Source organism: Besnoitia besnoiti, chromosome II, assembly GCF_002563875.1.
Source record: "Besnoitia besnoiti strain Bb-Ger1 chromosome II, whole genome shotgun sequence".
NCBI lineage: Eukaryota > Apicomplexa > Conoidasida > Eucoccidiorida > Sarcocystidae > Besnoitia > Besnoitia besnoiti.
The window spans coordinates 1,920,562-1,934,062 of record NC_042357.1 but is presented as its reverse complement, the minus strand read 5'-3'; the positions used below and the strand labels follow the sequence as shown (position 1 = coordinate 1,934,062).

The following is a 13,501-nucleotide window of genomic DNA, read 5'->3' as shown; positions in this document are numbered from 1 at the left end:
AGCTGTCCTTAGGCCGGCTCACTGGCAACAAGGCCACCGGAAAATCTTTTTCCCATATTTAAACGTAAAAGTAAAGAATTTATAAATTTTAAAATATCTTTAGATCAAGAATTATATTTAGTTCAATTTACTAATATTAATTTAATAAAAAATCATCCTCACGCAGGGGCACTGCGGCACGTGGGCCTCGTAGAGGATAGCGAGTTGCCAGCTACGCACAGTTGCAGTGCGAGTCGGCGCCTGCCGTTTTTCAAAAGGCGGCAAACGTCCGGAGGAACATAAGCACGCAGGCCGCCCCCCCTTCATCATCGTGGGAATTCGTCGGCGAACCAATTTCTGCATTCCATACTGGCTTGTGCGGACTGCAGTTTCCCACGTGTAGGTTTAGAGATAACTCAGCCACTGACCGGATCTACTGATTCGCCAGGCCTCTCACCGGTAACTTAGAGCGTCCGCAAGTGACAACCAGCCATTTGCTGGGAGGTGCCGCCAAGTTGTGAGCGCAGCCGTCCGATACAGAGGTCTCCATCCGTCAGTTTACCTCGCCCGGGCGCGCTTCTGTGTAGAATGTTTCGAGTGTAAGCGCTTGGCTCCCTGTGCGGTGATGCCAGATCTGCGGCGAGCGGCCGCCCACGTGAACGTGGAGGTCACTAACTTCGTGATCTGCGGTCCCAGCCAGCAGAGTCACTTATTCTTCGCCGGTTTCTCACTCAACTCGGTCACTGACACGGCGGGACTACGAGATCTGCGGCGTTCTCCATCACTGACTGCCCGACGGACCGCAGCTGCCCCACCACTGGATCCCTCACCGAACAGTCTTGCGCGCCTGGCACCTGGCAGTTCTGTTTCCTTTACACATGCAAGCGTAGCCAATGCAGGAGTTTCATCGCCTTTGCTTTCCATCGGGGAACGCAGGCGCGAGCCCGGCCCGGTGATTCGAGCTGCGCAGGTCCGCTGTTCGTCTCGTTTGACGGTAGACACACGCAACGGACTGTTGCGCCGAGACCCCGATACCTGTTTTAGACGTAACTTTGTTACCTACTGGTGCAGTCCGCCACTAGCGCTGCGTTTCGAACGTGATCCACTTCTTACAGTCTCCCTCTTGTCGGGTTCTGTTGGATCCAGGCGCTGTAGCTCTGACCATCGCGCACACAAAGCGCTGCCGCAACAACAAATTCCGATGAAACGTTTGGTTGTGTGGCCTTTCTGTCTGTTTCAACCACGTGGCTTGCGCGTTTTCAAAAGCCCGTCTCCCGTGACAGAAGTTTCCCGGTTGAAGTGTTTAACGGGAGCGGGTGTCTCTGGCGGCTTCCGGCGTTGTGACTCCCCAGGTAGCAGAGCCGTCTCCGAAGTTAGTGTGTCCTACTAGTTGGCCCGTTTTTTTCGCATTCCCCGTCTCCTGCCCACTTGCTCGTCCTGTTTCTCCCTCAGTCATCGTTGAAAAGTAGCGAGGAGGACCCTCAGATATGAAGAAAATCGAGCGATGCATTCGGGTTTCGGTGCGCCGTAATACCTCAGTTACCTCATCGCCTTTGCGCAAGTAGAGCATTGCCGCTCGGAGCCACAAGTGTCGTGCTGCGCACACTGGGCCGCAGCTTACTTCCTCTTGCGTGGTATGAGACCAGCTCGACGCGGCGAAACGCCAGTATTCCGCGCGTGCTGAACTTCCGTTTCTCTGGTGTCTCCGCATACACCTCGCTGATTTCAAGGTTCCTGCGCGCGCTACTTCTTGTGGGAAGTTCCCCGGTGTGTTCGTCCGTGCATCTCTCTTCATCTCTTCCGGTCCACATCTCTCGGGAACGGAGACATACGAAAAAGCAGAAGCGACGTTGCAGCGTTGCGAGGTGTCACTACACTGCAGAATCAACTTGACAGTTTCCAGGTTTCAAACGCAACTAGGCATACTCGCTTTGCTGCGTTTGCTGTCCGTACTGTCGTAGATTCCGAATCCTTCCACTTCCGTTTGCCTCCTCTTTTTCGAGAGCGCCTCCGGGGCCTCCCCGGTGAAGTTCGGGGGGTGCATTTCTTTCCTTCTCCACAATTTTCCGGCGTTCGTGTACTATTTAGACTCTCTTCGCCGTCCTGTTTTTTCCCCTTTGTCGCGGCATCTTGCCGTCTTTTCCTGTCTCCTTGCTACTCGCGCCCCCCCTCCCTTGGGGCAACCGACCGAAGTCGAATCTTCTGGTGTCCCGTTCACCGTCAGCTCCCGCATTTCCCTACACACCCTGCCGCTTACGCGTCGCTCGTGGTAACCGCGTCGTCGGCTCTCCTTCGGTACCACTCCTCTTTGTCTGAGAGACCTTGCTGCTGCGCCCGCAGCATCTCAGTTTCTGCGTCTTCGGCATTTTCCACGATGGAGCAAGAAATGAACGCTGGCGTCGACGGAGCGAGGCGCGGAACCGCGCGGACGAAGCTCGGCCTCGCAGAAATGCTCAAAGGCGGAGTTATTATGGACGTGATGAACGCCGAGCAAGCTCGCATAGCAGAACGAGCAGGTAAAGCGCCCGACAAGGACACGTGGCGACACGCGTCGAGACAGGCCGCCAAGGCAAGGGGGAGTGGGCTTGCAGGGGAGTGACGAGTCACCCCCTCGCAGCTTTTTCTCACGGGCTTTGGACACTATGCGAATGAACATCCTTGGAGGAAACGCCGGAGCAAAGAGGGAAGAAAGGCGGCAGAGGGGTATCTGGGTGCGGCAATTCGACATCGCTGCGGCTCCACCAAGAGGACTCGAGCCTCTAAGCAGAGGCATGCCCTCATGCGACAGACCGGGAACCGGCGGCCAAACGTGCGTCGTTTCACAAGTCGTGGTTTTGTTTCTAAACCGCATGCATTGTTCAGGCGCTTGTGCAGTCATGGCGCTGGAGAAGATCCCCGCAGACATCCGCGTCTCGGGAGGCGTCGCACGCATGTCTGATCCCGCGCTCATTGAAGACATCATGAAAGTAAGTGTCTTCGGCCGTCGCGACTTTGCATATGTTAGCCTCGGCGTCATGGTTGCCTGGGTCACGCGCGCGTCCTCTCCTTCCCGTCAACTCGCCGGCTCTCGAATACTCTTGCTACTCCGCGACCGCTCTCCCTCGGCAGAGTTGCGTCCTGCCCTTTCGAGTTGAAAGGCCAGTCCACATCGAACCTCTTCCACACGGGGCTCTTCTTCTCCCTTGCCGTATCCGTATACCTGTTTATATACATGCGTTTGCGCAAAGGTTTTTCGGCGTCCACGCCAGCTCCCTCATTCCTTGTCCACGTGAACATATATATGTATATATATGAATATGTATATGTATATATACGTATGCGTATGTGTGTGTAGGTGTAGGCATGCCCGGCGAGGACATCTTTTTCCGCCCTTCTGTGTGTAGAAATGCGCGCATGCGTGTGTGGTGTACGTTCGCCATGCTTGTTTCGTTGCGCTGTCTTCTCGGCGTGTGGGGTTTCAGGCGGTGTCTATCCCGGTCATGGCCAAGTGCCGCATCGGGCACTTTGCGGAGGCGCAGATTCTGTCCGCGGTCGGCGTGGACTTCATCGACGAGAGCGAAGTTTTGACTGTCGCGGACGAGGAGAACCACATCAACAAATCCAAGTTTGAAGTCCCCTTCGTCTGCGGCTGCAGGAACCTCGGCGAGGCCCTCCGCCGCATCGCCGAGGGCGCCTCGATGATCCGCACCAAAGGTGAGAAAGGGCATCGCTTGTGGAGTGGTCCCGTCTGAGATAGGCGTTTTATCAGCCTATTTTTGTGGAACACATACAAGAGTTGGACCACTGATTTAAAGTTGCTCAAGGAAAATCTGATTCTGTGTATGATTTAAGGGATATAAAGGCGCTCAGAGTCCAGTCGTCGGGTCATTGGGGTTCCCATACTCAAAGAGAATTCTGTTCAAAAAGTTCATCGCTTGAGATCTCTGTGTACCGGCCCCAATCTCCATAGCTTGAGGCTGCCGCGGCACACGCCGGCAAGCGAGCCGCGCGCAGTGCAACCCAGACAGGGGCGAATGCATGCCGATATGTGCAGTTTGGTCATGCCTAGATGCATATACGTTGTCTTGTTAATGTGTCTCGTCGTGGGGCGGCGCGGCGGCGGTGGGAGCGGAGAAGGCCCGGGCGCGAGGCGCCGCGCGGATTGGTGGCCCTTCGGCGTGTTGTCGCGTCTGTTTGTTCAGGCGAGGCCGGCACAGGCAACATCGTGGAGGCGGTGCGTCACATTCGCACGGTCAACCGCGAAATCGGCGTGCTCTGTGCCCTCGACGAGGACGAAGTCTTCTCGTTCGCCAAGCAGATCCAAGCGCCTCTGTCGCTCGTGGAGGAGACGCGCCGCCTGAAGAGGCTGCCCGTTGTGAACTTCGCCGCCGGCGGCGTCGCGACGCCCGCAGACGCGGCGCTCTGTATGCAGCTGGGCGTCGACGGAGTCTTCGTGGGATCAGGAATCTTCAAGTCGGGTTGCCCCGAAAAGCGCGCGCGGGCCATCGTCGAGGTGAGACGGCGAGGAGTTCCTCGCCCTTCAGCCGCACACCGCCTGCTCTGCCTCGCTTCCAGCCGACTCTCAACGCGGCGCCTTAAAAATATGGCCAGGCGTACCAATCTATATATATATATATATAGTTAGACATATATATTTATATGTATATATATATATATATATATATATATATTTGTGTCCGTGATTTGCGCTGGAGCGGTTGTGCCGCACGCGCCCGGTGTCGCTTCGTTCAGGGCTTGTTTTCCGCGTGTACGGAGTCCAGGTATACAGAGCTCAACCACGCGTGTGTCTGCGAACGTATACGCATGCCTGGATCAAGTCAAGTCCCTCGTATGTGGGGGTGACCTTTCCACGTGATCTCGGGTGGTAGCCTCTCATGGTTTTCTTCTATTTTTTTTTTTTTTTCTGTTTTTTTTTTTTTAAGGCGGTGACACACTGCCGGGACGCTCCGCGTCTCGCAAAGATCTCGAAGAACCTGGGCGAGCCGATGGTTGGCCTCACGCTGGACCGCATTGAGCGCTGGGCTGGCAGAGACACCTGTGAGGAAAAGAAAAAAAGAAAAACGAATGCCTAGAAACCGCATCAAATGCAGCTGACTCAAGAGTAGTTTTCTAGGCATACGTGCAAATAGGAATCTAAACGCACGCTCATACACACTCGTATGTGCATGTGCTTTTCTCTGCGCATGCGCTTTTCTCTGTGCATGCGCTTGCTCCAAACTGAATGTCGCTGCATGCAGTGGATCCGCTAGCGCTTTAACCTGAACGTCTCCGCTGTTTTATTCTGTGACCATCGACGACAGCTGCAAGTGCCGTTTCGCGTGCGTTCAGCAATGTCGATGAACCTCTCCTAAGGCCCGACGCGAGACCAAGGAAATTGCGAAGCAACCGGGAGGCGGGGGGATGCCGCAGCGGCGCGAGAGAGGCTGCGCGCCGGAAGAAGCGGGATTCGTCTGGAGGGGTTCCGTGGGGTATACAGTCGAGAAGCTCTTCGGTTTGCGCAAATGTTGACCGTGGCTCGTCGGGGCGTGTGTATACGCTGCAGAGTCTGCATGCGCATGCGTGTTGCTGTTGACTTTTTTCCGCGTTTTGGCGTGCTTCAAGCGGCAAGCCTGCACGATTCCATGGAGGTTGACACATACCTGCAGATCGAACGGGACTTCGAGTGTCTCTGACTCCCGGCTCGCCGAAACGCGAGCCACACCACACACACACGCTTTATTTCCACATTCACGCATGCGCACGTAGTTTATGTATAACGTGCATCTAGATACATACATATCTGTATGGATATGAAGGCCACTTTTACGTAGGGTGTGTAGCAACGCGCGAAAGTCCTGCGGGGGAAAGATATATTCTTTCGAGTTTTCGGGGGTGGGGAAAGCGGAGAAGCGGAGACAGCGTGCGCTCGAAAGATAAAAAAAAACTGCCTTCGTAGGTGTGTCTGCTAAATTAGGGCTGCTTTGCCGGAAACGAGTCTTGCACAGATGATAGAAACGCTATGACTGAAGGAGGCACGTGGTCAAGAAGCGAAGTGCATATGTATCTTTTGAGAGGAATTCTCGCCCCAGGCACGTCTGCGTCGTTAAGCCTCCCTTCTCAATGCGAGCCGTGTGTCTCTGATGGTTGAGAATGTCGCGAGGCTGGCTCGCTTATCAGGTTTCGAAAGTCTCTAGAGACACGATTCGCCTTCTTACAGGCGCAAAGCTGTTATATGGAAAGCGGGTTCTTAAGGGCTGAAACTAGAGACTAGCGTCAGGTGAATGACTCGACTTCCTCGGCTCTAAAGGGAGGTCTTGTGCACGTTTTGCCGTTGCCCCCGCATAGGCGGCGGCGCTGAAGGCACACTCATTGGCATCCCTCTGGAACGAAACACCCGCCTGGTGCGCATTTGAGAAAACGCAGACGGAGACATGCAAAAGTTGTTCTTTAGCATGCGCGATCCTCGCAAAAGAGTAAAACGTGTGGAAGCCTATCCAGTCCGCACCTTACACGCTTGTCTGCAGATACGGATATACACACACCTACAGCTATATATATACATATATATATGTACGTCTTCAGGGGTTGGAGATACGGGTACAGGCGCGCAATTCTCTCTTTCGGTGTCTACGGCCGACTGCCTTGGCTGCAGGCGTTCCAAGCATTCGCGTCTCTGCGGATCTCCACCGTCTCCGACTGTCTCCGAATAGGGCGGTCCACCCGTGTTATTGAGGGCGCGTCCTTTATGAGCGCCTCGTTTTCTCTGGCCGTTTATATTCTCTCAAACTGACTGGCGTGGCCTTCATACACGTCAGATCTAAGTTCACGGAAGACTCGCAGTGCGCTGCGTGCGCAGACTGGAAGGTGAATACTTTTCCTGGAGTCATCGAGACAGGCCGCTTCAGGCCCGGGCGCGGGAGGAGGAAGAAACGCAGCAGCCGCAAATTTCGTGCTCCGCGATTGCGGACGGTCCGCAGAAAAGAGGCAATGCGAACGAAACAGCAAACAAGAAACGAATCAGTGTGCCCCCCTTTCCTTCCCCCGTGTGCCACAGCCGCAACGCGCGGGCGACATAAAACTGGAAGCAAAACAGAGTCAATGGTCGCGCCATAGGCTATAGCGAAAACCCAAAGCACGACGCACGCGAGTAACAGATACTGAGACTTAGTCCTACAACTACATATACGTATATAATTCACGTGACATATACATACAGGCACGTTGAAACTCATGTGGATATGCATATAAAGTAAATAAAAGATCCTCGAGGCCGATGGTTCCCTTTGCAGCTCTCTCGTTAGCATCTCGTAGACCCCCGAGACTTTACACCGCCTTTGTCTCTTCACGCGTCCAGCATCCTTTCATGTCTTCCACGCAGCTCCCTACGGTGCCTGCGTCTGACTCAAATCTGCTTTTCTCCATCTTCATTATCCATTTATTTGCTCTTCTTCTCCTCGGTTGTCTCTCCGGCGGCGTCTTTGGCCTCCGCAGGCTTGTCCTCGTCGTCCTCACGGTAAGCGAGGCTGAAAAGAAAAGGGAAAGGCACAAGCCTCGGCAGCGTGCAAAATACGCTAAACGATATGCGACATAGAACACTGGCCGTCAGCAAATCACACTCTAACCTGACTCACGTGAGCACACAGACAGCGGCGCGGCAATATCGCTCTCGCCTCTCATGTGCCTGCACGCACTGTATATATATATATATAATCAAATATATTTGAATATGAGATTAACCTATATACGGACAAAGACCTCAGTACGCTTACAAGCATCTAGACATTGGGAAAACGCGACCACGAAACTCTGAGACCAGCGTTTCTTTTAAAGCGACACGTGTCGGAAGGCCTCCTCTCGCTTCAGAGAATCGAAGGTGGACAAAGTAAGTTATTTTTTGGCAGGGTTGTCTCAAACAAGGAGTCGCTCAAATGCCCCTCGCGCGCACATCGCGCAAGCTGCTCTGCGTCTGCGACTTACACTTCCTTGACCTGGCCGTTGAGCGCTGCGGCGCCGAAGAGAGAGAAGAGGCAGAAGGGGACGAGGTACAGGAGAGCCGGCTGAGGGTGCTGAAAAAAAAAACAAACGCGGTGTGTGCGTGAGAGGGAAGCTGAGGAAGGGGACTACCTGGAGGACGCTCGGGGAGCCAACACCCTGCAGGAAAGCACTCAGGACTCAGCGCGAAGCGGCGTTTCCAGCGGGGAACTTACGCGAAAAACGAGCATGATCACACCGGTGGTCAGAAGGCCGGCCTCGTAGAAGATGACCACCACCCAGAAGTAGAACTTGCTGAACTTCTGCAAACAAAACACCTCACACCTCTCAGAGGGGCGCTTTTGGCGCTGAGAGCCCGCTCGCGTCCCGAGTCATTCGCCTCTCAGTTCTTTTCTCGCTGCCTGGATCGAAGACGGCGGGCTTAGCCGCGCACAGCAGGACGCCTACTTGGTGGATGTCGATGTTGGTGACCGGGGCGGCGGCGGTCTTCACCTGCGTGCCTTCTGCAGCCCGGCTCGCGCTCGCCCCCAGAGTCGCCGCGGCAGTCGCGAGCCAGTAATCGAAGCGGAGACACATTGAGATGAAGACGCCGGGGATCACGATGTCGCCAAGGCCGAGAATGCTCTGCGCCCACGGGTCGAGGCTCACTGGGAAAATCAGCTTGGCCGGACCCTCGAAGGACTGAAAAAAACATTGAAAATGAAAACAAATGCACATAAGCAAAAAAATGTAAGAAGGTGCCACAAAACAAACTGAAGAGAACAGGGACGAAACGAAGCAGCATAACAGAAAAAGAGAAAAAAGGGGAAGAAAAGGAGAGAAACAGAAGAGGACGCCGGTCTAACGTCTCCCCCTGCGTGAAGTAAAGGGCGCGCCCCAGGAAAAATTGCTCTCACACTGCCTGTCGAAAGGGTACGCGCAGAAAACGAAGACCGGTGGCGAAAAATGGAATCAGAGGCGCGGAAGCTTTTAACAGCATATAGGCGCGTTGACCACCGCCGTTCCAGGTCGCTCGCGGCAGCTCCGCGGCACCCTGCCTCAGCGTCACACGACTATCGGAAGGCCTTGCCGTTTGAGGGCTTGATTTTTTTCTTTACTTTAAACGGTGTTCTCACCTTGGCGACGGTCACCATGACGTCGGTGCCGAAGACCCAGAAGATGTCGTACACGAAGAGACCGGAGAGCAGAATCGTCGCGACGGTGAAGTTGCCGACGCTCACGAGGCTAATGGCCTGAGACAAAAAAATAAAACCCGAAAAAAAAGACAGGCGCGCGCCTTTGCTCCGAGAAAAAACACGTTCTAAGCGCATGTGGAACCAGAAAGAAACCGCGCTGCCTCGACCACGGGCAGCGGTGCACATTTTTCAGCAATTTTTTTTAAAAAAAAGACGAATCACTCTGCTCCTCCCGCGCGGCTGCCTCCACGCCCATGAGTGCTCAATGAAGACGACGTTGATCTCTTTCGTGCACACGCGTGCAGATGCCCCCAAAAATCCAAGAAATGCATGCGTCAGCGCCGAAGTCCACTCCTCAATGCGCAACCCGTATACATATATATACATACGTTTTAACACATATATACATACACAGATACATGTACGTGCTTGCTGTAGTAGAACGATGAGCAAGAAATCGATACCCCCCCACCCCCCAAACCGATACGAAACCCAAAGCCAAAATAGATAGACGTGTATAAGCTTTTGCATCTGCACACGGGACGGATGGCGCTTACCTGGATGCAGAACGCGATGCCCAACAGGTTGTGGATCGCCCAGTGCTTCTTCCACAGCCAGACGGCGGCGAGCACGCCCGCGAGGAGGTACGCGCAGATCTGCGAGTAGGAGAGTGAGTACGTGCAGGAGGCCTCGTACTCGGCGCGCTTCTCAGGCGTGGAGATGTCGGGGCGCGGGCACAACACGGGAATGTGCGGCAGGCAGAACTTGAACGAAAACCGCGACTCGTTCGCCCAGTCCGGAAACAGCGGCATCTGCACGCAGACGCCAAGCAAATATATATACATATATATAGACGTATGTATGTGATATATGTCTATATATATATATATATATATATGTGCATGCCGCGCGCATCTCTGTCGTACGACAAAGAGAAGGGCGGCGCGCAGAGGCTGCGCGCGGAGTTCGTTTCGATGGCAGTCCCCCACCGCCCAACTGGACTGCTTTAGGCAGCTAAAAGTGATGTCTCATCGCTCGCCACGTGCGAAAAAACCACACACCCGCTCGCGCACCGCCTCGATTTTCAGGCGGCGTTACGGAGAACAACGCAGATGTGCGTGTTTCTGTGAGAGGCACCCCGCATCCGAGAAAACGAAGCGGCAGGCTGCGAGCTGATGAGGCATCGAAAAAACACCGAAGGGCGAGAATCGCCAAACGTGTCAACCGCTAAACGGTTAAGAGACTCCGCCTCCATTCGCATTCCGCGTTGCACGACGAAGCGCGAGTGGGCAACAGCAGGAAATGCTGTTTTTCCTTTTTCGAACTGCAACACACCAGTGCGACGTGAAGCGTCTCCGCGAGGGCGACGACGCCGATCGCCGTCAAATAGAGCGTGAGCAAGAAGTTCACCCACGAGGCGTCCAGGAACTTGTATGCAACGTACCTAAGGCCACACACGCCACACACAAGAAAGCGTGAGAGAAGAGAGCGTCCGCAGACAAAAAATAAAAAGGGCGCCGCGCGGCAGCGCTGAGTGAGGGCCTGAGGGGGATAGAGGGCGTGTGGTGTGTTCTATGTTGTCGTAACAACATTTGGGTATTCAAAGCTCGAATTTTTGATAATAGAGCTGGATGATTAGGAGTCGCGTCGTCTGCTGCGCGTGGACGACTTACAAGCTGCAGAGGGCGATTGAGCCGAAGACCGGGAAGAGCATGGCGTCGGTGTGGTTCATCGCCTCACTCTTGTTGGCTTTCTCGCCGGTGATTTCGTCTATTTCGTTCTGTTTCAGAGACATGTGGCTCCCGATGTAGAGGATGGGGAAGGTGTAAATCATCATCTGGAGGAGGACAGGGAGTGCGATGAAATGAGAAGTCGTCAGCGTCGCCCCCAGCAGCGCGAAGCAGCCGTAGAACGCGCGGCGCTCGCAGGCGTGCGGATCGCACGAAGACACTGTCGTCGACATCGTGACGAAAGCGAGAAAAAGGAACCAGAGGAGAGGCGCAAGCAAGCTGCAGCAAGGCAAAAAAGAGAAAAACGCTATAAAACGATGTCTGCAAGCCAAACATGCAGAGACTACAGCGACAAGATCGCAGACGAGCGAATCTCTACATGCATAGAACGACGCGGTGGCCAGGAGGAAACGACGGCAGCCTCGCAGGATGAGGTGTAAAGAACAGAGCAAGAGAGGACACGCAGGCGCTCGAGAAGAGAGGCCTTAAACGCGCGCAGAGCGACGTAGGCACAGAGGGTTTGCAACGAATTCAGGGCTTCCCAAACGCAAAGGCTGATGCACTCTCAGATACGCACACGCAGTCGACAAAAACAGTTACGATACAAAGTAGAGAGCCGCCTCTAGACAACAGTCTGGAAAGGAGATGCTAGAGCGAAGGACCGGAAAAGAGAGCGAGAGGGAAGGTTCCCTCGTTTGCAAATGAAGCCGAGGCCCCGCCCGCTGGAAGGCCAGAGCTGCGCGGTGCCTCGCCAAGAGAGCTTCTATCTCTTAAAAACGAAAAAGAGGCGGATCTCACTGATCCCGCCGAGAAAGAGCAAGGTAAAGGCAAAACAGAAACACGCAAACTGAAGCAGAGGCCCGCGGTAAGCTTTCCCGAGGAGTAGAACGAGACGCGCAGAAGCGTCGGCGCGGAAGGGGACGAAAACGGGAAAACCGCGGCGGCAGTCTGTCACATTGTCTGTTCTCCGTTCGGGTTCTATCCTTCTCCTCCGGTAGCGCAGAAGGTTTTCAGCGAGAAAGAGAGGTAAAACGGGGGGCAGGGAAGGCGAAAAGCGAGACGAAACGCAGCGAAAGGCGAGGCGAAATGCAGGAAAAGCAGAAGGCCGCTTCCACGGAAACAAGCAATCATCCCGTGATAGAGAGGGAGATGGGCACGCGAGTCTGTCTAGGCATATCTCAGTCGTCATGCGTGCGCCAGTAGAAGAGAGGAGAAACACTCCAGATGCACGGCCGGATGTTCGGATTTCGAGATGCTCGAGGCTTCTTTCCTGCAGGGAACTCACCGTTTTCTTCGCCGAGCTTTTGGAGTGTCTTGGCAGGTCTGCCTGACAAGACCTCTGTATCTCTGCTTGTGTCTTCCCCCGCGGAAAGGATGTCGCAACGCAATTGCTCACACAACAAAAAAGAAGGGGGGAAAGGCAGATTGAGTAAGTTTTCAAAGCGAGAAGACGCACGGGCGCCGTCGTCTCAGGATTGAAACACCACGGGCACGCCACCACTCTGCGCTTCTGTACGTTGTCCCGCTGCGCCCGCCTTCGCGCTTGCGATTTGCTCGCGTCGATCTATCTCGTCGGGAGCTTTCAAGGGCTTCCTTCCGCATGTTTCCACTTCGAGTCGCTTCCGCGAGTCCTTCGCTTGAGATATGAGAACGTCTCCTTTCTGTAGTCGGGTGTCTCTCATCCCTGGTTGACCTGCTGCCCTCTCAGAGTCTCCTGCGTTTTGTTCGCGCCGCCAGCGCCTCTGTGTTTCTCTTGTCTCTGCTCTCTGGGCGGAGATGCGTTTCTCCCTCGTTTTTCCCCTTTCCACGTCATCTGTCTATAGGTCTTCCTGTCTTCTTCTCCTCATTCCTTCGCCTTCTCTGGCGATCTGGCATGCGCCTCAAGCGAGCGGCCTCCGAATGTAAGACGATCCAGGTACCCAGTTTCCGAATTAGAAAAAAAGGAGACAACCACGAGTAACGCAGCAACATGGAAAGCGCCAAAGACTGCTTGAGTCTGGTCTTTCTATCCTGAAAAGGCTACACGCAGATAATCGAAGCAATGAAAGGGAGGTCACACGCTCACACCTCTCCGGACCAAGTCACGCAAAAACGGCGTCTGCGTGGCACGCTATCAAAAGAGTTACATTCTCTCCGATTCCCGTCTCTACAATGCTGCAGAGGTAGACAGGAGGTTTCGAATAAGGTGCTCCATACGCAGAAAACCAGATCGTGCCGGGGTAATGGACAACACTTCGGGTCGGCATTTCGGCAGGCGGGCAGCGACTGCGTACGGATATATCCCCATAGATGCATATCTATTATTGTATATAGATATATATAATAGAGAGAAGCGTCTATAGTGTACGTAGCAGGAGCGCTAGTGTGTTTCAGTTCTTAGACTTTGGAAATTCGATCAGATTTCGCTTCTTTCAGTAGCGTGAATCCGGAGTTCCGGTCACCAGCCCTGCACCCGTTGCGGCTCGATCTGGGGTGTTGCCATGCATTATACGCTATCTGAAGCCCATCGCTGTGTTCCTCGATATATTTTTGGAAGTTTGTTGAGGTTTGTGAAAAGAAAACAACTCCAATGGCGAGCAGTCACCGTCACCCAACGGTCGCCGGGGTGTCGGAGCGCTGGCCAACTCGTTTCCTGGTGTGCAGTTC

The 13,501-nt window shown here is 54.2% G+C and overlaps 2 protein-coding genes across 2 annotated transcripts; one reads left to right on the top strand and one right to left on the bottom strand.

Moving 5' to 3' along the window:
• Positions 1-2,353: 2,353 nt before the first annotated feature.
• BESB_036260 (putative ethylene inducible protein) lies at positions 2,354-5,330 on the top strand (the record flags this gene model as incomplete). Its single annotated transcript, XM_029362212.1, has 6 exons — positions 2,354-2,495; positions 2,842-2,945; positions 3,441-3,672; positions 4,161-4,471; positions 4,902-5,016; positions 5,308-5,330. 6 exons carry the CDS (start codon positions 2,354-2,356, stop codon positions 5,328-5,330), a joined length of 927 nt encoding a protein of 308 aa, XP_029221177.1.
• Positions 5,331-7,393: 2,063 nt separating this feature from the next.
• Positions 7,394-11,088, bottom strand: BESB_036250 (putative minor histocompatibility antigen h13; the record flags this gene model as incomplete). The annotated part of the gene is made up of 8 exons (XM_029362211.1): positions 7,394-7,481; positions 7,936-8,024; positions 8,166-8,252; positions 8,398-8,631; positions 9,066-9,182; positions 9,683-9,937; positions 10,461-10,569; positions 10,799-11,088. The coding sequence occupies 8 exons, from the start codon at positions 11,086-11,088 to the stop codon at positions 7,394-7,396; spliced, it is 1,269 nt and encodes a 422-aa protein (XP_029221176.1).
• Positions 11,089-13,501: the final 2,413 nt, after the last annotated feature.